Source organism: Malus sylvestris, chromosome 1 (genome assembly GCF_916048215.2).
Source record: "Malus sylvestris chromosome 1, drMalSylv7.2, whole genome shotgun sequence".
Taxonomy (NCBI): domain Eukaryota; kingdom Viridiplantae; phylum Streptophyta; class Magnoliopsida; order Rosales; family Rosaceae; genus Malus; species Malus sylvestris.
Window position 1 is genome coordinate 4390490 of NC_062260.1, and position 26508 is coordinate 4416997.

A 26508-nucleotide genomic window follows, 5' to 3' on the forward strand; every position below is an offset into this window, starting at 1 on the left:
TACTATCCACTTACAATTCTTTTTTTTTTCACTAGTACCACGTTTGCTAGCCAATGCGAGTGGTGCACTTTGACGATGAACTTGGCATCTTTCAGCTTGTCGATCTTTGCCTTTATGATCTTACTTCACTCTGTTCTGTGATTCCATTTGTGCTAGGTAATTGGTTTGGCAGTTAGGTCTAGGTGGAGTCAATGGCAGATCGTAGAGGAATCAATTCCATATTTCCTGTGATATTCCTTGGGGGTAAGACGTTGAGGCAATTCCTCAGAAGTTAGATCAATAACCTCCATCCCTTGGGTTACTAATTCTTTGAAGCGAAAAAATAGCTCTTTTTCAGATCATCAACTCACTCTTTCATGTCGACGAGTCTTGCAGGTTCCTTAGCCATTGGACTTCACCAGACGCTTTCTAGATACAGACAAATTTCTATCGCATCTTCCCACACCTCGTTTATTACAGTAACCCCATCGTATTCTTAGTTTACGTCAACCGTGGGAGCGACGAGGCCGTCATTGGCATTAACCGAGCTTTCTTCGGTAGACATGTTAGTTGGTAGGGTGATCTGGTCAAGAGGAGTAAGAGTTCTATCTTAATGAAAACATAAATTGTTGGAACCAAATTCGCGCAGCAATATATGCAGAGGAAGTGCACAAACTCGAGTAACTAGCAAAACAATAAACAACTGTGAGCAAGTTTAAGACCAAAGGGTGTGTGCTAGCCAAAGGCTTTCTGACTGTCAAGTTAGTGAACTATTTTAGACTCAAGCACTGGCAAAAGAATTCAATTATAAAGGTTATGCTACCAAAGATGAACCCTAGATGGGTGTATTTATACCATTGGAAGAGAGACCTTTTTAGGATAAAATTCTTATTTTAACCTAGGAACATCTTAGTGGATTTCTAAAAGTAGATATTGCACCCTCTTAGAAGTTGTCGTTACTTGCAGTGCACGTCAATTCCTAGATTGTAGGAACTCGAAGACTTATAAGATCTGATTGAGTCCACACCCTGATCACATCATGTAGAACAAGCATGGTCATCTAGCGGAGTTGTTAAGACTATGCATATTGCCCAGAAACAGGGTGATGGTGGCACCGCTGGTTCGTTTGATCTAGCTTTGCTCAGAGCTAGTGAGTCTATGACCGGACTTCTGAATATTCGAATAAGCCTTACTCCAGCCCTAGAAAATCATGGTCCCACAAAGACCAAAGGGCATAACTTTGTAACAATACGTATCTCGGTCGATGATAAAGAAGGTTGCCTCCATATCCATCTCATACATTTTTATTAATTGTATATTGAATAAGTATCCATAAAGCTTAACAACTCATGCCTTACGGTCGAGTCCACCAGCAAGTCAATATGTGGAAGAGGATGTGGATTCTTCGGGCAAGCTTTGTTCAAATTTGTGAAGTCCAAACACACTCTCCATTTTCCATTTTCTTCTGTACTAGCAAGGCATTGCCCAGCCAGTCCAGATGATGTGCTTTGACGATTAAGTTGGCGTCCTTGAACTTGTTGATCTCAGATTTTATGATCTTGCTTCGTTTGTTTACATGATTTCGCTTTTGTAAGATAACCAGTCTGGTCGTTAGGTCTAGGTAGAGGCGATGACAGATCATGAAGGGATCAATCCCAATCAAGTCTTCTGCGAACCAAGCAAACACGTCTTTATTAGCCCGTAAGAAGTTGGTGAATAATTTTTTCTCTAGATCGGTCAGTTTAGATTTGATCTTCGCTTTGCGTTCTGGTTTGTTGGGATCGAGGTTGATATACATAGCGTCCTCATCCACCTTTGACTCTGGAGTTCTGTCATATTGGGTATTAAGATCTAGATCGAACTCCTTATAACTCATTCGTTGAGCCCCCCAAGTTGTGATCGTTATGTTAATTTGTCCATGAGAGTGTTAGAACTCCACTCACCCTTCTGGATCATATTCGTTCTCTTAACATCGCAACAAGTATCCCTTTATTTCTTTTATTCTATTCAGAGCAGGGTAACGAAACACCTGATGATAGGATGAGGGAACGACTATCATCTTGTGGAACAAGTTCTGGACGAGAATGGCATTATGAGGAGTTGAGCAGTCCATAACATAGAAGGTCACCAGAAGGTTGTATGGCTCTGCTTGAACCGTCAATTTCAACATACCTAAAGGCTGGACATGGGTCCCTTTAATGGTATGGAGGGTAGTTTTTCCCTTGTTGGTGGTGTCAAGAATTCCCATCTCTCGGCTGCGTCTTTGAAAAGGACATTGACTCCTGATCCATTATCCACTAGGACTCAGCTAAGTGACTAACCATAGCATCAGAGATGTGTACCTCGATGACAAGAGCGGCGCTCTGAGGAAAATAAACATCTCTTAAGTCTCGATCAGAGAACATCAGGATGTTAGAATCGATGAGTAATGGTTTGTTGATTGAATCCCTATGCTTTGGCTAAAGATTCGTGGGTCTTATCTTAGAGTAATCTCGTTCCACTTTAGAAGGCTAGAGATCTATTGTTGTACACTCACATGTCTCTATGAATAAATCAACGATCCCAACAATGCCTAAGATGAGGCATGTACTTTGTTACTTATCTGTTCTTACATGACATGTATGTGAGAAATCTTTCTTGATCATTGTTCAATATATTCAACAATCCTTTGAGCACCTATGCATTTGTGTTAATGTCTAACACGAATAACTTGAGATAAGTCATACTCCCATTTAAGTTGACATAACGCACACCAGCTAGGATTGTCAATGTTTGATTGACAATCTTATGGCTAGGAACGTTTTGGGAATGAGTATAAGAGAAAGGTTTCATTGATCTAACATTCTTAGATCACTTGTCTCTTAGGTTGATTACATTCCTTGGATTCCATTATTGATTAAACATATAATTCATTAAGTAGTGATTAATTATAAACATTTCCCTTCCATTAAACTAAATAAGAGTTTAACTTAATTGTTACAAAAGCTATTTACATCAAATGAGTGGCTTTATGGACGTACTTATAACAAAAAGTGTTCCAATAATTCGTACAAGGTTTGAAAGTCTTCAACTATCCCAAGCTCTAAACTTTGTATATTAAGTAAAAGCATTCATTCATGCATTTGAATAAAAAAATGTTACTCATCCATGCGTCACTATGTATGCCCTTTAGAACTTGAAACCAAGCAAAGGGAACTTATCTGGTGGAGGTACGACAAAGGCTTATGGAGCTGGAAGATCTCTAGTGAATTTGCAGGTCTCATTGTTTAGTTAGTCTTGGTACAGTTTCTTGGATTCGCATACCTCTTTGCTCAACATCATTCGATGATGAGCTCCAATTATAGTTGACGCATCTAGCCTAGAAGTCAAGGGCGTTTCTGGTTTTATGAGGCTTGTGAGTTCATGGACTAATGTCTTGTTAGTGTCTCTGTTGTGTCGATGCGATTTTCTTTTGTTCATTCACGACAAATTTGGCATTGGATCTCTAAGGAGTACGGGGATTATTTATTGGCCTATGGACGTATGAATCATTCTCTGGATGAGTGATCTTAGTCTTGAAGCTTCCTGAGCTCTGCTTGTGTCTCGGCCAAGTCTAGAATCTTCTTAGAGTTCTAAGAACATTTGCTTGATTGGAGGAGTCTCTAGATATTGTGCTCTAGCTTGCGCCTTAGTCTCATGGATCTTCTTAAAAAGTTATAAGAAGTCTTATTGGTGTCCAAATGATTGGACTATGTAGTCTTCTTCAGGTATGTCAACTCCTTATTCTTGCAAAAGTCTCTCTCTTCTAGCTTTTTTAGGGCGACCAGCAAGTATTTCATTTGAATAGGCATAGAGTTAGCAGTGTCTTTAGTGGAATGTGCACTAGTCCCGTCGCGTTGTGGTTGTAAGCCAACAAGTTGTTGGGTATCTACCCTTGGCTCTATGGGCAACTGAGGAACTAGACTTGCTAGAGGTTCCAACTTCATCCTAACTATTTACCAAGTTCATATACTTAAATGATTGAATCTCATGACTTCACATGTCAGAAATCATTAGTTTTTCACAAACAACATGACATCATTTAATTGTATAAATGGCATAACTAGAAACCGTGTTCTCTTTATTGTCATTGAAATAAAAATTAAGTATTCAATTTGGAGACGTTTAGTGATCCATATGAATCAAACTTATTAACGATTCACCACAAAAGGTGTTATTTGTTAGAACAACCATCAATTTGTTCAGCATATATGGATCGCTAAACACTCTCCAAATAGATTGAATTTTTCTGGAGATGATCTTTAAATGATAATAAAGATAGTAAAGGTTCTTATTATGACATTTGTATAGTGAATGATGTTGAAGGAAGAATGGCTCCTTAGACCATCTCCAACTGAAGGTTCCAGAGGGCCAAAGGGTCGAAAATAGCCTTAAAACTGTCTCCAACCGAGGGTCAAGCAAAAGGGCTCGTGAGCCCCATTGGAAAAAAAAAAGGCCAAAGGGCCAACTGGGTAGCCCAAACGAGCCAGCTAGCCAGCCTCGGGCGAGGCTGGAATTCAAACAACCAACGGTAACTAACTGATGTCAGCTAGCCGTTATTTTTGAATTTTTTTTACAGTTTTTTTTTTCAAAGTTTGTTTAAAATATTTTAAAAATTCTTTTTTTTTCCCTATAACTTCCCAAACCATTCAACATTACATAACATTAAGTAACATGAAACAACATTAAACACTATTAAACAATATTAAACAACATTAAATAACATTAAATAACATTAAACAACATAAAAATAAAAAAAAACATTTAACAACATGATACTTAAACAACATTTTTAAAAACATTTAACAACATAAAACTTAAATACCTACTCCATGCTTCTTTTGGCCCAAATATGTGCAACAAGATCCTGTTGTCATGGTCTAAAATATTGATGATATCGGAAATATCGGTAGTCCAAAAACACGGAAATTTCGATGGAAATATCGGGATATTTTCGATATGGATAAAAATTGAATAAAAACCATGGAAATTGTAAGAAAAACTTGGAAATTTTTATTGAACCTTTGCAGAATGTTTATTTAGTCAATTATATATTAGTTTATCACAAAAAATTGGAAGGAAATGCATTGCATGATGAATTTAACTGATTTAAGTTTGATTATATAGCGAGCTGGCAAACATTGTGAGTGTAGAAAATATGTAGTAATTAATGAAAGAAGTTTAAACACACATAATCATTTATATATAATGAATTAGTACAATATTTTACACTTTATACATTGCATGGTAAGATACATAAGTGACTTAGTACCACATAGAGTTCCTATGAGGTTCAAAAGTTTCACTATCTTCATCATCTCTATGCGTAGAGTAAGTGTAAAATGGGACTGGTTCGAATCCCCTTGGTGTTTTTATAAATATAGAAATTTATCCTAGATAATAAATATTAGCGAGAGAGAGAAAAGGATTTCAGGGATATGCAAATCATTCCCCTTCACACAGGACAAAACCTCTGCAAATCAATCGGCCCCAGCCCCTCAACGCTCATCTCCAGATCCCCTTCATACTGCGGGTTGTGGGCGCATCTCTGGGAACCGAGTCCTCCGCCATTAACGAGTTTTTGAGACTTGGACGAGTGTCTGACTAGGTGGCGGTAAAGGAAGAAGGCGAGTCTGGAGAACATTCTGAGAGTTACAATTCCGACCGAAGCAGCAATGGCGACTTTCTTCGTCCCCTTGGTCGATTACGGCGCTTGTGGGTTCTGCACAGTGGTGGTGTTCGACGGCAGCGGTGCAGGTTGAGTCTGATCTAGGGTCGACCCCATGGCAATTCATGGAAAAATGGCTGGTCGCTTGAAGTGTCTGGCGGAGGCGGCGGTGGAATCGGCGGCGACGGGGTGTCCGGTGGAGGGGAGGAGCTGTCTGGAAACAAGAGCTGGTGGAGAATTCTTCTGTCAATTCCTTCGCCTTTAGGCCTCCACATATTAATTCTCTTCATATCCTCACAAATGTAGCTTCTCTGGTTTTCATTTTGATTTTTTATGGAAGGTATGAAATTCTTTAATTTTTTTTGCTTGGTTTATGATTTTTTTGTGGATGGACTAGCTGGGGGCTATGGGTCTCTTCGAATTTGGATAGTCTAGGGTTTCTGACGAGTTTTCTATTTGTGGTTTTGGTTTTTAAGGATTGGGTTCAAACCGTAAAAAGGTATACTTCATTAGCATTCGATATTTAGTTAGCAATTTTATTGATATTATCGACAATATCGCGATATTAGCGATAATATCGCTATATATTACCTAAATAATGCATTAAAATACTGAAAATATCGTCTCCGATATTATCGCGATAATATCGACAAAAATATCGATATATTGACAATAATTAAGTGGATAAGTGTAAAAATATCGTCATCTAAAAAAACAATATTATCGGCGAAATATCGCCGATAATATCGATATTTAAGACCTTGCCTGTTGTAGGTACTTGTTTGTGGCACGGAAACGTATCATTCTATAGCGCCTCATGTACTCATTACCAGTTCTTGGATTGAAAGGCAAATTAGGCCCATCATATATTTTTGCACGAGCCCTTCTTGACCTATTTGGATCATCTTGGTTGTTATCGGACTCTCCATCAATATACCCATCTCGCTCATCCTCCACAATCATATTGTGTGATATGATGCAAAACATTATGATGGAGTCCAAATTTTCTCGACTCCACTCTCTTGCCGGTTCGATGATCGACTCCACCCTTTTACATATTCTTTTAGTTTTCGTAATGTATACTCAAGAAAGAGCAAAAGTATGTGAGAGAAATAAGGAATTGAGAAGGAAGAAGAGAGGAGGGAGAATGAAGTTAGATTAAAGTGAAAATACTTAAAATATATTCAATTTTTTTTCTATTTTATTTTTTGTATTACACCGTTTACATCTTGAAGAAAGTTGAGGTTCCATTATAAACCTAATTGGCAATATGCCTAAATTTTTTATAAGTCCATGCAAGATCCTTCATCTCTTCAATGTGTATTCATTCTCACACGCACCTTCACGTGTGACGAATTTTCAAGTCTAATACGTGAACAACACAAACAAGGTGATTTGGAGCACATGTGGTCGTTGAGCTTCAGACGTGGGGTAACTAGCTCTGATACCATACAGAAAGTTGAAGTTCTATGGTAAATTCAATTGGCAATATAAATACTAGCCCAACCTTTTATAAATTATTGCAAAGTTTCTCATTTCACCGATGTTAAACTCTTTTAACTTCACATTTCTTCCACCAAGCTCCTTCCACTCTTATTTCATTCTTTGCTTCTCCCACATTTTTTTTTCTTTATTTATTTATAACACAGAAAATAAATAAGCAATCTAAAAAATAAATTCACATTCTACTTCATACCATTATGATATAAATTCACATTCTTTTTCTTTATTTATTTATAATGGCATAAATGCATATCTGGAATTTGCACTTGAACAATGAAATTGGTGAAGCGTCGAATTAAATACATCAAGGTCAAATCAATGCCAGAATGCCATCTCCTTCTTTTATTTTTTTTTCTTTTTAAATTTTTAAATTTTACTTCCATACGTGTTATGACAGATATACCAAAAACACATGCATCAAGTTTGACCGAAAAGAAACAATTATTGGCCGACACTAACACTACTTGACATGCTAAAAACTTGAAATGAAGCCCGTGATCGATAGTAAACCAGGTGACACCAATGGAATGTAGTTATCACATACCATAAATGTCTATCCAAAATTTTACTTTATATTTACTTTACAGGTGTGGCTTGTGTGTAAGTCATGTTTGCGGCTAAATTCTTGAGTGTAACCATATTACGTTTATTTGCTTTTTTTTAGAGTATTTCCAGCGGAGAGACTCACATCTGAAATGTTAAAAATCATATTTACATCTTATTTTGCATTTTCAGGAGATATGTATGTGAAGTTTGCTTCAATGGAATGATATCTCATTTTATGTTTCTCTTTGTAACTCATGGAGTCAACATTCTAAATATGTAAAGAATGATGTATATCTAAGTTTTCCGGCCAACAAGAAATGCAAAATATCATAAAAGAAAAGCTTTGTGCATCTCTTATTAAAAATGCATTACCATAGATAGAGTAGTATATGCTGAAATTTTATGAAGAACAGCTTACATAGCATGAGTATATTGTCATGTGCAGTCTCGTGTCAATGAAATAAGGACATTTGGACATAAAAACACACATGTTTTAGTTTCAATGAGCATGAAATCCCACCGTAACAGTTTACCCGTTCGAAGATGTGTCCAGGAGGACCAGGACCACCAACCCAGAGTCAACCAGCAAGAAGCTCAGTTGTGGTTGTGGGGGAGCTTAAATTATTCTGGAATTTCAACTGTATGCACAGTAAAAGCCCACCTAACATATATCAATACCAGGCTTTTAATTGAGCTCTTTTAAATTAAATTGCCGATATGAAGGGCAACTTATTATTACCTCACAACATGAGATGGTCAGAATTTCATTTAACAAATAAATTACTATAAAAAATAACTGTGGTACAAGGTAAATTTCCAAGGGGGAACTCTTACACCCATCCAATGCAATGGAAGTTTCACTATTGAGTAAATTCAACAACACGAATATGACGAGCTATGGTGAAAACAAAAAATGCTTTATTACCGCGGGATGAAGGATCTGGCTTAACGTTGTCAAGAAACTTCTCAAATCATCTGACCCCGATACGCTCTCTATTTCTTTCGAAGTACCTCCAACTGTTGTCATAACCTGTCACAGAATTCTAGACCTTCTCATCCACGCCAGAAGATTCTGATAATAAGCCACTGTTCTTTTGCGATTTGCTGCTTGGAAGACGCTCCTTGCCTCCTGGCTTGGATGAGGCATTGCCGTACCAGATCATTCCCAATATCGCGATGAACATACCTAGGACTACTTGAAGATTGAGACCCTCCTTCCCGAAGAATATGAACCCTAAGATCAAGACCAGGATTGTCTTCATATGGCCAAGGACTTGAAATGACACAGCAGTAAATCTACCAATGCAGATGAACTGGCTGAGGTTGGTCCCAACCGCGATGGTGCAAGACAGGACAATTAATGACTGCACAAAACAAATAGACACCCAAATGTCATTTCCGCTGTAAGCAAAATGCAGGTAGATATATGTCATAATAACCGCTGTAAGAAAAATGGTAGAGTTGCAGCATATGACTCCTAACATGGTTCAAACACAAGAACATTCAAACTCAATCCATTTTTATTTGTCCGAAATGACCTATTGTATAATGGTCTAACTAAAGTTGGCTTAACATCCTGGACTATTTATGTCAATCAGGCCCTATGAGGGAAAAAATAGTCATGTACATTATAAAGATTATCATAAAGAAGAAACTGTGGATTACATGAAAGATGAAAATCAATTGACCATACTTAAGAAATGATCACTTTTTATTCAATTTCATAGGTTGAAAAAGAATAAATTCATCAATAAGATCAACAGAGAAATGAGAGACGCCGCAGATCTTGCCGTTATAGCACATAAGAAACGGACTTGTACTTATAAAATTTTGACATCAAAGGGTTTCAAATATAATGGTGTAACATTGCCAATAAGATGATGTGTGCACCACTTGGCTTGAAGTAGTAAAGTGTTTTGTGCGCTGATATTAGCACAGTTTCAGGTTGATACAATACAGAGAGAGGAAAGATGGTTTCTTTTCCTAGTAAATAATACTGCCAAAGGCCCAAAAGTTAATTGATTTGGCACCATAAATCACTTACGGAATTTGCCAAGAAAATTTTTCAAGTTCACCAGATTAGGAGCTGCCCATGTTTAAAAATACCATGACGTTATTAACACAACCACACAATTAGAGCTTGACACCACAACTGGAACAATAATCAACATAATACACTGGAGCAACCAAGGATCTAGCAATATATACTAACTTAAATATCATACAAACGAAAAAACACTAATATCTATTTTGAAGGGTTAACTATGATATCGAAAAAAATGAATATGCTGACATTGCTGAGACATGCAGTCACAAGCAAAGACGTGGGCCTAACCTTCAAAGCACATGCAACTGAGCATGAATAATAGATGAATATCATTCACATAAAGGTTCATGAATCATTAAGTAACTGGGCCCAACTATGAAGGCATACTTGTATCTATAGATAATAAGATTATCATATATAACTTACCAAGGATATCAAATGATAGTCGTACGCGTAAACTATTTTATTTGTCAACCAGTAGTCCAAGAAGGGGCCTAATATCAGCAATGATGCAGCCTGTACTGGCGCAGTATGTCCCAATAAATTGAAAGATCCAAGAGAATACTTCCGTTGAAGAGAGTGTACATACTGCACAAACATAGATAGTGAACAATGTTGCAAAGGGATAAATTAAATAAAAAATGACTAAAGTGGAGCTTGGAGTGGACCAACATTAGTCAATCCACGTCTATGAACACATTCTATACACAAACTGATCTGAAAAATCATCATCTCACAGCCCCACCCATTTAGAAAGAATATGGCTATTGTATTGTTAGCTGTTTAAACAACTTGAACATTTCTTAAGTGGATGCATGTTAATAATAATAAATGGAAACATCAATGAAGTTGTAACTTCAAATGTTGAGCCTCAGGAGACCAAGACTAGCTTAACGACCCCTAACCCAGTCCATCTTGGTCCTATCTATATAAGATCAAGAGTTTCAGTTAAGATGTACTTACATGCTGTTGTAGGGCAGTACTCCAAACTGCCACTAAAGCAGCTATAAAACCCTTGGCATTGACACTGACATCAGTAACAGTACAAACTGCAACTCCAAGGAGAACCAGTGTTATGCTTAGCTTTGTGCCCCTTGAGTAACGCACATTGTCCAAGACAACTTCTAGAAAACAAGATACTGGTATCATAGTCAGCTTCGCGATCTGACAATAAAATTTGAAAGCAAAACCATATTAATTTATGAAATCTATATCATGAAGAGAAAAAACATGTAATAGTCACTAGTTTACCAACACTCACCTGATAGAATCCCACAGAGTTCCACATTAAACTCACATTCATGCCGACTATGGAGAAATTCGCAAATAAAACAAACTTCAAAAGATCACGTAATGGTAGCTGAGAGGGCTGGATATATCCCAGCCATTTAAGAACAACGGTCAGTAAGGTTGTTGTGGCAAAATGCAGACCCGTTAATGTTGTAGCTGCATTACATAGAGAAAAATGTAAAGATGGATGAAAATCTTCTGGTACAAAAATAAAATATTTTGTTTCTTTTGGAGCAGCAGTATGTAAGATAGCTTAGATTACACATCTACTTTAGCATGCCAAATTATTTCACCATCATCCCTAAATTTCGACTCTTGCTGCTGACAAGAACAAGGGGGCCTAGAGACTACAACAAATCTGAGAAAGATCATTATAGAGGTAGAGACTACAAGTCTATACTGAATTGGAATATCTATGCATTTTCGTTTTCCTTTCCTGCACCACCTAACAGTCATAACTATCAGAACCAAAACCATTAGGTAGAATTAACATTTAAAAGAAAAATAATGGTCCTCTTTAGTAAACTTCATGCAATGATTTTCAGGACCATCATTAAGTCGTAGAGGTTTTATTTATATCCAAAATCAAATAGATCCTTCTCCACACGCCAATCATAAAACGAGTGCAAAGTTTACTTCCAACTTCCAATATCTAGTTATCAATCGACTCATTATAAGCCATGTCTATAAACTCCCCAACCCTCCCCCTTACCTAATGTTTTGTAAGTGATCTGTATTCATTGAGGAAAGTATGGCTTCAAAGTTACCGACAACTCCCTCCGTCTTTAAATTTCATTGGCGGAAAAGACGGAGCAAGTAGGATTTGAAAACTAAAGAAGGTAATTTTCCAACTCATCAGGAGAGGCAAACAGAAACCCGAAAGCCAAGAATAAATATTTTCATAACGATTTTAAAAACATAACAATATAAAAAAGAAAAAAGAAGCGTCCTTTACACCATTTCAATATGATTTCTAAGAGCCAAAATCCTCAGACAATAATAGATGTTATAAAAAAAAGGGCATCAAACTGAATACTGATTCGATATGGGAATGCGAATGAAGAAACTCAGTGAACAAAACAGGTCAACAGAAACTTACCAAAACTGAAACCGTGCTTAGCCATCAACGATTTATTGACAATTATTATTCCAACAGATGTGACAACATTGAACAACCATGAGGCAGCATCAAGAGAAGCCTTCCGATCAGCTTTGCCTGCTGAAGCCATTTTTAACCTATATAGATCCTACTTGATCACCAGATTCTTCACTGCTTACTTGGTCTTCATATACCAATCCGCCGGCCCGAATCACTATCTGTGTAGGATCACACACAATCAATACTAAAATCAGCATTTTCCAAATTAACCACAGAAGAAACAATTATTGATCCAAGATTTGAATTTCTACACACAAAAAAACAAAAAAAAACAAAAAACCATGAATTCAATACAATAATATAACAAGGAACACAAAAGGGAAAACAATTTCCAAAATCTAAAGCGCCATTGTTACAATTCCAAACAGATCCATGAAAAATCAGAGGGAAACAAAGTATGATACTATAATTCGAATTTCAAATCGCATAACAGATAACAGTAAATGTAAGTCAATCCAAAGAAGCAGCCAGCTACCCAATTGAAGAAAATCTGCAAAATCTTTAACTACGAAAAGCTTCAATGTAAAAAGCGAGTGGGAAGCTGAAAGTAGGAACCTGAGGGACGAAGACGGAGAAGAAGAAGAGGAAGATTGAGAGGAGGCCTGGGGATTTGCGGAGGTAATAAAAATAGGAGGAGTTTGAGAGAAGAACAACGTCCGGAATTCGATGGCGTTTGAGGAATTGAACAACGCCGTCCTCGTCGCCATTAAAGACAGAGACGGAGACGTTAGACTGTGCGAAAGTGAATCAACACACTCACTCTTTCTCTGCATTTTATTTTATTATTTTATAATTAGTTTTATTTTAATAAGGGTTTTATTAATAATATCTTAATTGGGTTTAGATTAGGAGAATGTGCTTCATTTTGTGCTCATTCCGCCGTACAGGGAGACACGGAATATCTTTTTGGCTGAACTGTCAATTTGCCCACTAAGCTATCACATAACTTTCAATTTTTCCTTGATCTTATTAATTGAAAAATTAAGTACTTAAATTAATTTTATTGGCCGATTTCCCCCTTACCGTTAGTTTTTCATAGATTTCATCAAAATTAACGTTAACTCTTATCACATGCACACCACGTGACTCTCCTTTGTGGACAAAAGCGTCACTTTGCTAGACATTCAGACACAAAAGCTATAGAATATCACACATATTTGCATAGGTTTATATTTTAGAAATCCAAGGTTTTCAATTATTTAAAAAAAAATGAAGTGATCGAACTACCCTGACATATTGTGCACATGCTTCTATTTAACATAAATTTGGATGGAATGAATAAAAAATTAACAGCATGGGCAAATCGGTCAAAAAATTAGTTTAAATCCTTAATTTTCCAATTAAAAAATTCATGGGGAAAATCGAAAGTTAAGTGATAGTTCGGGGGCAAATCATCAATTTACTCTTATCTTTTTTTTTTTTTTTTTTTATCTTTTGTAAGCTATGAGAAAATCTTGGCCATGGCTTTACCCTTTCTTGTACTAATGATGATAATTGAGTTTTTGTTTCATGTACATCATTTTCAAACAAGTACGTCAATTTATTAAATAAGGAGAACTACTGATGTCACAGCCCGTCCCGGAATATTATTTTTCGACGGCATGAAATTACAATTATACCCTTGAACCTTATGGTGTGTGATATGTTGGTTAAGGTTTCATTCTTAATTTTTCCTAAGTTTTGGAATACTTAGGACTTAAGTGTTTTGTTTTGGTTTGTTGGGGACAAACTAGGACCACATAACACACCCACACACCACACCCGTGCACTCTCTCTCTTCTCCCTCACGGATTTTTCTGAAAATCCGTACAATTGTACGGACGAACTTTGGAACCAACCATACACGCACGGATCGACGTGAAGAAGGTAAGATTTGAACTCCTTGCAAGTCTTTGAGCTCATATATGCCATTTTCAGATCGTGAAACCCTAAAAAAACCGAGAAACCATCACCCCCGATTTGAGTACTGTTCACATGGTCGTAATTATTGATGTTTCAGGGGATTTTAAGCTCATAGGAAGCTTTAGGACGTTCTTACAAAGCTCGGAGAAGAAAAACCAAGCAAATTGGACGTCAGGAGACCTAGTTTTGACTAGTTGCAATTTGGCAGAATTATTGAGGAATTTTCTGGCGTGATTCCGTAATTTTTGGAGCTTCAAATTGGTAAGAATGTGTTCTACTCATTGTAAGCTTCAATTTGGTATAAGTTTCATGAGTTTTGGTGCAAAAATGAAGAAGTCATAAGGATTTTAAGATTTTCCAGTTTCTGGCGACGGCGACGGTCGCCGGAGTTCGAAGGTAGAAGACAGAGAATATTCCGTCAAACTTGACGGAATATTCTAACGCTGTCAGGTACGTTGGTATATTCAAACATCCCATTTGAGCAATGTATGAGAAGTTTTTAACTAGTTTTGTCTATGTACTTTAAATAACATTTATTCAGTTATTTCGCATATAAGTGAGACCTATCCCGAGGACGAGCGCAGTTAAGGGCGACTCGGGGGCTATGACCCTTCGACATACCAGTGAGTGGGCTTTTGGTTTTCAGTATATAATTATATACTTGATATTTTCCCAGAAAATGTGTTTAAATGAATGTATGCTTTGAAATGCCATGCATATAAATTTATATTCAACATATGAATTAGCATATGATGCATAATACGAATTGGTGATGTGGACGCTCAGGTAAGTACCAGGTGAGTTATGTTTTGTTATATGAGATATTGATAATCTAAGACATGATTTAGAGCTCATAAACCTGCACCCTGGGTGATTGTGATTTAGCCAGAGATATGGTACAAGCCTGCTTATGATATCTCCTCCCGCACCCTATGCTCACATTGGATCTAATTTAGGTGCACAGTCTTGTCGTACAGACCATTATAGGTGGTTCCGACTCGTAGGTGACTAGCGATTTATCGCACAACTATTATGAGAATGTAGTAATGAGCATAATTATATTACACCCAGTCCTGTCGTAAAGACCATTATAGTGGTTCCGATTCGTGTGCAGTGCAGTGCCGTATAGGTCACTTGCGGTGACTCCGGGTAGATTGACTAATGAGCTATGAATTCAGCCGTACAGACTTCTGCAGGGGTTCAGGCTAATATGTTATTTTTCATGAATTTATTTTCACCTGAGTTACTTATTCTGTTTTATATTTTGGCATGGCATACTTATGAATATGGATATGTGAAGCATGATTTGAATATATATATATATATGTTCTATTTCTGGGAAAATTATACATGTTTTACGGCGAGGGGTTAGAGCATTTGATAATGAAATGGTTTTGAAAAGCTTTATTTTTGTCCACTCACACTTTCTGTTTTGCACCCCTCCAGGTTTTAGAGAAGCTTGTTCGTTGGTGGCTCACGAGGATTAGTGGAGGTTCTGACAGACTATCACAAATGTAGGGCATTTTTGGGTGTCATTTAATTAGTACTTGTCTTCTGGACTGAACTTAGGTTACTTACGCTCTGATTGTGTATTCACACATTTTCTAGCACTTATCTTAGCTAGTACTCTTATGAGTTGGTTTTTATTTATTCGTATTCTCTATTATCATTATTGCTTCCGCATAGTGCACATGGCTACGTCACCCTCATGTGACGCCAGCATGCCCTGATTTGGGTCGGGGTGTGTCAAATGATGAGTCAAATATTATACTATATATTTTACCCTAATTTTAGTAATAACTAGAAATTAGGCCCTGGTGCGTTAAAAACTAACACACAAATTAAACCCTCTTTTGACAATTGTAGTATATGTATAAGTAGGTATCGTTCTGGACCGGGGATTAGGATGGATTGCTAATCTAAACTAAACTGACTTAGAAACACAAAAATAAACTTAAAAACACTTAACAAGACTCATAAGACTCAAAACAAACTTAAAAGACTCAAAATAGCACAAAACAACTAAATAGACTCAAATTAGACACTAACAACAACTTTGGACGAAAATTGACTTCTACTTAACTCAAAACACTTAAAAACACAAACTAAAACAGATTCTAACTAATTGAACACTTCAAAGTAAAGGGGGATTGGGTTTTGGACGAATTTAAAATAAACCAAGTAAACTAAAAACTAAAACAGAAAGTTGCACGAAATTGGGTAACTTGAATGGGTGATGGTCTAGCTAGAAGGTCCTTCTCCACACATGACACACGTGCATACAAATCAATCTCCAATTGCTTTTCAATAAACCATGAACCTCAACGGCCCAGATTAACCGTGAATTGCACTAATTAACCTTCAGATTTTCCTAATTTCATTGAATTGGATGATTGCATACGACAACCCAAATCATTCTCCACAAGTTCCCTACATGAATTGCATAATAGAGATACGAGCAAAGATCATTAAGTTCTATGAAAATCATAAGCATTGACGAGGCACTTGTAACTATGAATTGCATGAAACTTATGCCAAGAATTCAATTAACGCAATTGTGACTAGCAACCTTCACTACTCTTGAATATAAATTTGTAACGATTAGGTGAAACTCTTTTATATTCTAGCATCAAATTCATGCATGCAAACTAAGTGTCGACCCTCAATCAACATACAAGAATAAGTTTTAAGGAAAATAGTTAATTGAATTGCATTCACGATTTATCAAATCACAATTGGAAGAAATCAATTCATATCTCAAACATAGTCATGGTTTCGAATTCCCCCCTAGCCAAGAGGGGTTTAGTTCCTCATACTCGCAAAACAAAGAGAAAATAAATTAAACATTGAAAGAAAAAGAAAGAAAACACCTAGAAACGCTCCAACAATCCAACGTCTTGAATGGCAAGCACGTCCAAGGGTCTCCTTCCTTCTTCTTTGCTGCGGCACAAGGGATGGGTGAAGGGTTTTATGGTGATTTGTGGTGGTGAATGGATATAGGTGAGTTATGGTGAAGGGTGGAGAGGTGGATGGTCAGAAAAGAGAAGAGAAGAGAGCCCCAGAGTTTGCGGCAAAGGGGTTTTATATAGGGCTAGGGCACGGTTTTTATGAGTTTTAGGGAAAGAAATAACTTAGCTATTTTGTCCTATAATTAAAAGTCAGAAATCAATGGAAAATAGGCAAGTAAGGTGCAGGAATTAAAGAGAAAAGGAAGGGAAATTCGGCAAAGATTGTAGGGCAGATTTAGGAATGTGTTTTGGGTCAGAAAATAGGCAAGAAAGGATGCAAGGTGCGGCATAGGTTAAGGGAAAAAGGGAAAGGAGTTTTTGGTTCAAAAATTAGGCAAGGAGGGAAGGTAGGGTGCGGCAATGAGAAGAAATAAAAGAGGAATGTGGTTTTAAGGCAGAAAATAGGAAAGGAAGCTCTCCCTTGTGCGGCAAGGAAGGGGATTCACCTAGGGTGGTGTGGCAATGTCTAGGGCAGGTTCTAGGACTTCTAGAAACATGTAATTAGGCAACCTAACATTTTTTGAAACCCTTTTGTGGCTGGAACATAGGTGAGGGAGGATTAGGAAACTTCCAAGCCAAGAATAGAAACTTTCAAGAATGGAAACCTCCAAGAATAGAAACTTTCAAGAATAGAAACTTCCAACTTTAGAAACTTTGGCTTCCAATTTTTAACTCTTTGTTCTTCATTTTCATTTCTTCATTTCTTTCATCTCATTATTTATTCCTAGCCTCCTTTGATCTTCAGTTTCGTCCATCTACTTTGCTCCAAGCATATGCTATCCATTCTATGTCCAAAACTGCTCCAAAAGGCTCCAAAATGCACTTTCTTTCTACTTTAACCCTTTGGACCTGAAATTGCACGAAAATGACTTTAAACAGTAAAATAACTAAGGAATAACAACATAAATGCACGAAAACATGCTAGCTAAGTCGCATAAATATGCTCCTATCAGGCCCACGCGTTGCTATGGGAACCAGCTGTTTCAGACGTAATCAGATGGATAAAACACATTTAAGTTGAATAAATTCAAGACAATTATGAACAAACAGAGGAATGCATAAGTGAATGAGGCCGGTAAGATAAGTAGTTTTGCTTTTATACACATTTAAGTGAGTTGCATATAAACATATTGCACAATGAGTGGGAAGGAACTGCATGTGTTTGAATAAGAATTCGAAGTGGAAACAAATAGATACAACAAAAGTAACTTAAATAGTGACGGTATAATGGACTCAATCTGTGAAAGTGCAGCAAACAAAGGGTAAGTCTCAAAACATCAACTTTCACATCGTTGCCTACATTTGACCAAAGATAAACGCACAAATTTCCAAACAAAGCAAAACCCAAAATGAAAACGAAAAGCATGGAACATATAATTTAGTTTTGTTATTAGATTCTCTAAATCCCCAATTTAAATCCATTGTAAAAATAATACCACCGACTAAGGGTGGCAATCACAAAAATGGAATCCAGGTAAAACCAAAATACATTAAGAATCCTCAATAGTTAAACTGCAAGCAAAATTGATTAAGTGCTTCGAAGATCAACGCACAAATTTCCAAACAAAGCAAAGAAATTGAAACCGTGTCATGAAAACTAATTAAAGTTCATATAATGTGATTGTATCTTAGTCATACTGCATTCTATGTCCAATAGGAATTTAATTGCCCTTCTATGCCATGGAGGGGTGCTGAAAGATTATTTTATGGAGTTACTAATGAAAGATCAGGAAAATACTCGTGGTGTTTTCTGCAATAGGCGTGCATTAGCCAAAGGTAAGCTGACATTTCTTTCTTTTCAAATGGCTGCCATATTATTGTTTTATACATGTCCATGGATTATATATCAAATTTATTTTTCCTTTTACTATTTCTAGTTTCTTGATGGGTTTCGTTCCTTCATGTTTTGTATTTGCAGTTCCTTTCACTACGTTTAAGATGATTGATAAGCTCATATTTATATATATTTTACATAAAATTCACTTGTCTTTTCTTAGTTAGTTCCTTATATTTTTGAGCTATTTACTATGTTTTTGTGTTTTGTGTGATTTGTCAAGCAAAGAAAAGAAAAGTAGCACAAGTGAGATATTATGTAACAAATTCGTCAAAACTGCCTGTGCAGATTAGCTGACTTTGGAAGCATGTTACGAACAGCTCAGAATGAATGAGAAAATGAACCTTATATGGTTGGAAAGCTACGGATGTCTATTTTCTGGAGCAATTTACGGATTGTTAATATCTTTTTTCTAGAAGAAGTTATAGGCATTGTAACACTGAAAGGTTCAGAAAAGGGCTAAGCAGTTTTGGCTAATAAAATGAGAAAGTAAAGGCACTTGTTTTGTGTTTTGCTTTGTCATCAACACTCAGCAGCAAATGGGGTTATGATTGCACTCATTTGGCTTTGGAGCAAGTGGAAATGCACAGCTAGAAAGAGAAGGCACGGCACATGCAAAAGAGAAACATGGACAGCTACACACATGCAAACTGCACAGGTTGGAGGGCATACACACACTCTACATGGAAAACACACACACAACAAGAAAGGCACAACATGGAGGGCTTGGCATGGGCAGAAAATGGGTGGATTGTTGGCTGAAATAATGAAGAACATGTGTGTGCAAATGCAAAGGAAAAACACACACACACATGGGCAAAGGAAAGACACACACATGGGCAAAGAGAAAGGCACGACATGGACAGTTGGCATGGGCAAAAAATGGGTTGATTTGTGGCTGAAATGATGAAGAACATGTGTGTAAATGTAAAGGAGAAACATGGCAGAAAATGTGTTTGTTTTGTGGCTAAAATGATGGAGGTCATGTGTGTGCAAATGTAAAGGGAAACATGGACATCACACACCCATACAAACTGCACATGCAAGGAATTGAAGTGGTCATTTCCTTAGCCTATAAATACATCCACCATTCCCCTTCCTAAACACAATCTTGATCCATCAAAAGAGCTTCATTCACAAACACAATTTCCTTGTAGTGACCTCCATCCATTCATCTAGCCATACTACATCTCACCAATCCATACACTTTCATCTCTTAGCCGTGCAAATCCATTCCATCCATATATCCATACACATCCTAGACACTTGTGCTACAACAAGGTGGTGAAAACAAACGTCCTTGGCGTTTCAAGCTTGGAACTTTGGAGCGTTTTAGGTGTACTTCGTTCTTGCTTTCAATGTCTACTTTGTTATTTTCTAATTTTGTTGCAATTATGAGTGGCTAAACCCCTATTTAGTTAGGGGGAAGTTTGAAGCCATGAACATGCTTGAGATTTGAATTGATTTCTTCCAATTGTGATTTGATAAGTTGTGATTGCAATTCAATTATCTATTTTATTCATAACTGATTCTTGAATGTTTATTAAGGATGCATACCTAGTTTTCATGCATGAATTAGATGCTAGAATATAAATGAGTTTCACCTAATCGTTACAAGTTTATATTCATGAGTAGTGAAGGTTGATTATCACAATCGCGTTAATTGAATTCTTGGCAATTGTATCATGCAATCATAGTTATAATTGCCTCGTCAACACTTATGATTTTCATTGAACGTAATGATCTTTGATTGTATCTCTATTATGCATTCATATAGGGGACTTTTAGAGAATGATTTGGGTTGTCGCATGCATTCATCCAATTTAATGAGTAAAGGAAAATCTGAGGGTTAATTTGTGCATCACGGTTAATCTGGGGTGTTGAGCATCATAATTTATTGAGAAGCAATTGGAAATCAATTCATTTACAAGTGTGTCATGTGTGAAGAATGGACCTCTAACTAATCCATCCATCATCTCATTTCTTAAATTCGCTTTACAATCTGTCTAATTTTATAACTTGTTTGTTTGTTTCAAATTCATCAAAACCAAAATCCTCCTTTTTACTTTCTTGTTTCAAAGTGTTAAATTTCTGTTTTGTTTGTGTTTTTGAGTGTTTTGATTCAAGCCAAAACACTAAATTCGTCCAAAGTTGTGTTAGAGTCAGAAACTGCCTAGTTTGTGTTTTTAGGTAGTTTTGAGTGTTTTTAAGTTGTTTTGAGTCTTGTGAGTCTATTCAAACGTTTTTAACTTGTTTTTATGTTTTTGAGTTAGTTTAGAGGTTTTAGCAAGCCCTCCTAATCCCCGGTTTAGAACGATCCCTACTTGCATTTATACTACAATTTGACAACAAGAGGATTTAATTTGAGTGCTTAACTTTCATCGTATCAATGATGTCTTCTTATATTCCTCTAGAAGAATCGTATTTGCAACATCGTTTGTCATTCCTGAAGAAAGAGGAAAATACCGGTCTTAAAAAAGGAAAAAATGCTAGTGCCAAGAGTTACATGTTGATGGGGAGTACTGATCCAACAGTGATTCTGGAAAAGGATAAAATATATGTCAAATGTTCAAGTACTTGTTCAAGTAGCTAACTTCCGAAACATAAATGTTCAAAGCAAAAAATAAGCTAAAGGCTTGCTTCCAAATGATACAAGTTCTAAAAAATGGTATTTCGCACCAACAATAGGACATTAATAGTCATGACTTATGCTTATGTATACAATGCCTTACTTGACTCAATAAGAATAGATAGATGCTCATGTCTTTCTTGGTACAAATACTCATAATGTGCTTAATTAGCATCACACATCATGATATTAAAGTTTTAATCATGTTAGACGTATGCCATGTAGCATCCATTCAACTCAATACCTTAACATTAAAGGAAAAATTAATTGATATTATCAAGAAGTTGAGACTTTACCAAAGCAGCAGGGCAGTGGTTGCGAAATTCACAGTCAAAAGCTTTCACTTTGTTTCGATCTAGAAAATACAAAAATCAAGGAAAGACAACACATTTTATTAAAGAATGCACTTCAGCCATTAAACATTTACACAACCAAACTCTATTCCTTTTAGCAGCTCCTGGTATGAAAACCAAAGCCCCTACACAAAATCACCGAAAACAAACCCAATCCACTCACCATAACAAAACAAAGCAACAAAATAAACCAAAACATAACAGAAATCTGCAGAAGTGATAGAAGGAAAGGAATATGCGTTGGGTGAGTGATATATAAGACTTATAAGTTGCTTTATTTGACATTTGCATATTGAGTGGCTTTCTTAGGACCCTTTGGTGTCTATGGAATCAATTTATTAATAGCTTATGGAGTCAATTCATCTTTTGAAATCCAAAACTTTAAATGTTGAATGGTACACTCTTCAACTTCTCAGGAACAAGTGCTCCTGATTGTACATTGGAACAAAACATGCAAACTGATATACAGAACCTGTGTCTGCTAACCAGCGATGGAAACAATAGCGCGCCTTAAATCGGAACTCAACTAATCTATTTGACAACCACTATTTTTAGATTGGCACTTGGGGATTAAAAATTACTTTGGTTGAATTTAAATTTTCAAAAGGTGTCCTTCAATGGAGTACACATTTTAGGTACCAATAGGTCTCATGGCCCAAATAAACAACATAAAGTCTTGATGTATGACTCTTAGGCCTAGTCAAAGGATCTTATTCCATATCTAGATGGGTTTTCTTCAAAAACCAATCTCTCAGTTATCCTTTTCTTTTCTTCTTTCACAAGTCAGCTCAAACCAGAGTTTCACAGATAATTTATACCCAGAAAAATAAAAAGGAAAATATTTCAAAATTGAACATCGGGTCGATGTTGAACCTTTAAAATCTATAAACCCAACGAATCAAATGAGCAAAGAAAAAGCAATGGAAATCCTACTATTCTAAATTCATTTTTTTTGTTTGCTAATCTAAAGATGAAAGGAAAGATTTCATAATTTCATAAAGATGAAGGGAATGTTGGAAGAAGCTGTTTTAGAAGGGAAAGGAAGTTCTTCCCAAGTCAGATTCTAGTTTTTAATCCTGTAATGATTTAGATCAATGGGCAAAACCAATTTTCTAATATATGATGGACTTGTTATTTCTCTCCTGAGTCATGTTTTCTAATGATTTCGATCAATGGCTAATTGTCCAAATTGCAATGACATTCAACTTTTGGGACCTATGTAAACTTGGGGCACAAAAAAAGAAAAAAAAAAGAGTCGATATACCATGGCTTGTCATTTTTCAACCAATCCAATTCAAAGTAGCACATCTCTAATTCAACGTATCCAATTCATATCAACACATGTCGAAATTCCAGTTCAATAAACCACATACCCAAATCAATTCAAACTAAATACCTAAAATTCAATCACATATCCAATTCAAACATGGCTGATATTCAAGAACATGTCCAATCTTTAAGTACATTTACAAAACAGATTTAGAACAGTATAAAATCCTCTTAGTAGCAGAACATAAACATCAAAATCCAACAGAAAGACAAAGCAGCATACCAGTTCTCTATTCTATGTTGTTTTCAGGTGGATCTTCCTAACTCATCCCAAAAAATCGTGCATATAGTTCACCTGTAAGCATCATCCCACAACCAGAGTTCATGAAATTTCCAAAGAAAATAAATCCGTTAGCAATTTAGAGAAATTGGAGGACCAAATCATATTAAATTTGAGTTAAATGAGCAAAGGTACACCAATTAAATGAGATACTAAACACATTTTGAATCTATGAAATAGAAGAAGAATTAAATATGTTTTGTCTCACTATTGAACACTACTGGCAATAAAAGACTTGTAGTGTTTAGTGTGAGCATGATGCGTAGGTTAGTTGTAAAGATATGACAATAACATTAGGGATTGAGTTTAATCGTAAAAATATGACTGCATGAAGCTTTATCTGGTAATGCTTCAGTTGGAGATGATATTAATTGGTGGTGGTGTCTGTGTGGGTGGGTGAGGTGGGGTGGGGCAAAATTTCGAACGGACACTTACCTAGTAGGATAATAATTTATAAGAGTACACTTTTTAAAATTTCTTTGATGTTTTATTAACTTATTTCGCAAATCAGAACTTAATTTCTGTTAGAAATAAAGAGATTTAATAAAAATTAAAACATGAGATGAGTGGTATAAACTGCACTAAATTTGAATACTAATTAAGAGATAAATAGACAAATTCCTAATCAATCAAGTTACGAAGGTCCTAAATCCTAATCCCATGACCCCATTTTATTTCCAAATTTTCCAGCAATCAAACAGACCCCAACCTACCCTGATCAGCAAATTTCTCAATCAAACACCACTCAATCACCCATCAAAAACCAAAGAAATTCAAGAAAACGAAGAATGCAATAGTTGTAAGGTCTTGTTTCTTATCAAAATAGATCCCTCTTAAGAAAGGTAATGAGGCAATTCTGAGAAGCAACCGCTGGGTAAGAGTACAAAATTTCATGCTTTTCATTTTAAAATTTAAAGTTCAAATTTTCATTTCTATTCTGAAGATCAATATTATGTATCTTTCCATCTTTTTCATGCATTTAGATACCTTTTGAAAGAAAGTTCCATGCTATTTTATTTCCATTTTGTGGTGTTCTAATCTTTCAAAAGACTCCACACATGCATCACTTCTTCAAAAGTGGAAAAAACAGGGAAACCACACACCCAGTTTGATTTTAAAGTAAGTTTGAAAGTCATTATACCTCCTGTTAGTTCCTCCTATCCTCACTTGGGCTCCATATGGAAAGATTTTCTTGACAGTTCCTTCTAAAAGTGTTCCCTCCTTAAGGTATAACAATTCCTGAAACATTATATGGCAAACCAATGTTAGTTCTTATGAAAAATAAGATCATAGAATCTCAGAACAAACAATGAGAGAACATTGCAAGCAACAAAAAACATGAATAAATCAAATGTCGAAATCCAACTGACCCAAGATTTTTTCTCACTCAATACTATGTCATTCTTAGCTTCGTCTATTTGAGTAATTTGCACATGCATCCGACAACCCACCTACACCATTAGGAAACAACATGTGTAAGAAGCAGATTAACAAATCAAACATATGCAACTATCTAAGGGAGGAAAAAGTTAAACAATGAAAAGTTGTCAGTTGAGGTAAATCATACTCCACAATGAAAATTAGTAAAAGATTAAAGTACAAAATAACTGAGGTAAATCATACTCCAGAACGACAAATTTTTAGAAATACAAACTTAAAATATTACCCATCATGCTAGCCGCTTCTTCTAATACAATTACTTTCACCTTTCTAATATCATAGTATTTTTTTCATTTCTTACCCCACTTCAATACTGTCCAATCTTTGAATTTTCCAACAGGTTGCTGTAAAGTGGGGTCACTTACAACAAGTTTAACATAATGAGTTAGAACACTATAAAATTTACCCAGTACCAAAACATAAACACCAAAATCCAGCACAAAGACCAAGCAGCATACCAGTTCTCTATCTCGTATGCTCTTTTCAACTGGATCTTCTTAACTCGTTTCAAGAAAACGTTCATATAGTTCACCTGCTAAGATTATCACACGGCCAAAAAGTAAACGGATTTGTACCAAGGAATACATAAGAAACCAAGAAATGAGAAAAAGATCTACCAACAGAGGGATGAGAAGCAAACACCAGCAAATTATGAAGAAGCAGAGAAATGAGCATAGTGAAACCCAAAAATTCAAATGATGGTTTTAACAAAGCAAACGGGAACAAAACAATAAAAAACGCTTTTCAACCAGTGTAGAACCTGTTGAATCAGAAGAAAGAACTAAAAACCCATACCCTCCCACACGTCCCTCCGTCACTCTGTCACTCACCTGCGCACCAACCCATTAATTAACACCAAAAAATGCACACAGCCATGCTTTCTCCTCTCTCTCTCTATCTATCTCTATCTCCTTGTCCATCTCTCTCTCCAAAATGATAAATCCCCCAAAACCGGACCTAACATACTAAACAATTCCAAAAGCTAAGCTACCATTAAAGAATACAATAAAAAAACGAACTTATCTTTGATTTGAGGCATGCAGCGCAAGATCCGGCACCCACTCTCAGCTGGATTCCTTCATGACCCCTACCCCATTTTCCTGAAATCTCGACGACCCATATGGTCTTTTCTGACCATACCCACTCTCCCACTTGTAAAATCCACCTGCAGCTATAGTGTCGAGAACCCTTCCCCTCCCCCTCGCTCTCCTTCCATCGCCATCTCCCTCTCTCTGTCTGTCTCTCTCTATGTCTATCTCTCACAGAGCCTTCATCCCCGAAACCCTCATTCAACGACAGTAAATGAAACCTACCCGGTTACCCCCTATCTCGCCCAAAACCGAACGGACAAAATTGTCCTTCCTGATACACCATCCTCACCATCGGATTGTTATTTTATATGGACAAAACTCTAATTTAAACTTTTGGGCCTAACTGAGGGCCGGGCTTCTCAGCTAAAACCAATACATTTGGGCCTGGCTGCAAGCCGGGCTACTCAACCAAAGCCAACACAAAGAGCAATG

The 26508-nt window shown here is 36.4% G+C and overlaps 1 protein-coding gene and 2 long non-coding RNA genes across 3 annotated transcripts; 1 reads left to right on the plus strand and 2 right to left on the minus strand.

Annotated features, from left to right (window-relative positions):
• Positions 1 to 8476: 8476 nt before the first annotated feature.
• LOC126625714 (UDP-rhamnose/UDP-galactose transporter 4-like) lies at positions 8477 to 12968 on the minus strand. Its single transcript, XM_050294775.1, has 6 exons — positions 12766 to 12968; positions 12151 to 12368; positions 11023 to 11207; positions 10725 to 10925; positions 10188 to 10349; positions 8477 to 9078 (listed from the first exon to the last, which is right to left on the minus strand). The coding sequence occupies exons 2-6, from the start codon at positions 12278 to 12280 to the stop codon at positions 8758 to 8760; spliced, it is 999 nt and encodes a 332-aa protein (XP_050150732.1). The 5' UTR covers positions 12281 to 12368; positions 12766 to 12968; the 3' UTR covers positions 8477 to 8757.
• A 5821-nt stretch (positions 12969 to 18789) lies between these two features.
• LOC126625732 (uncharacterized) lies at positions 18790 to 20479 on the plus strand. The gene is made up of 2 exons (XR_007624464.1): positions 18790 to 18896; positions 19243 to 20479. It is a non-coding gene; the product is annotated as an uncharacterized LOC126625732 (long non-coding RNA).
• A 4217-nt stretch (positions 20480 to 24696) lies between these two features.
• Positions 24697 to 24997, minus strand: LOC126625737 (uncharacterized). The gene is made up of 2 exons (XR_007624473.1): positions 24916 to 24997; positions 24697 to 24784 (listed from the first exon to the last, which is right to left on the minus strand). It is a non-coding gene; the product is annotated as an uncharacterized LOC126625737 (long non-coding RNA).
• Positions 24998 to 26508: the final 1511 nt, after the last annotated feature.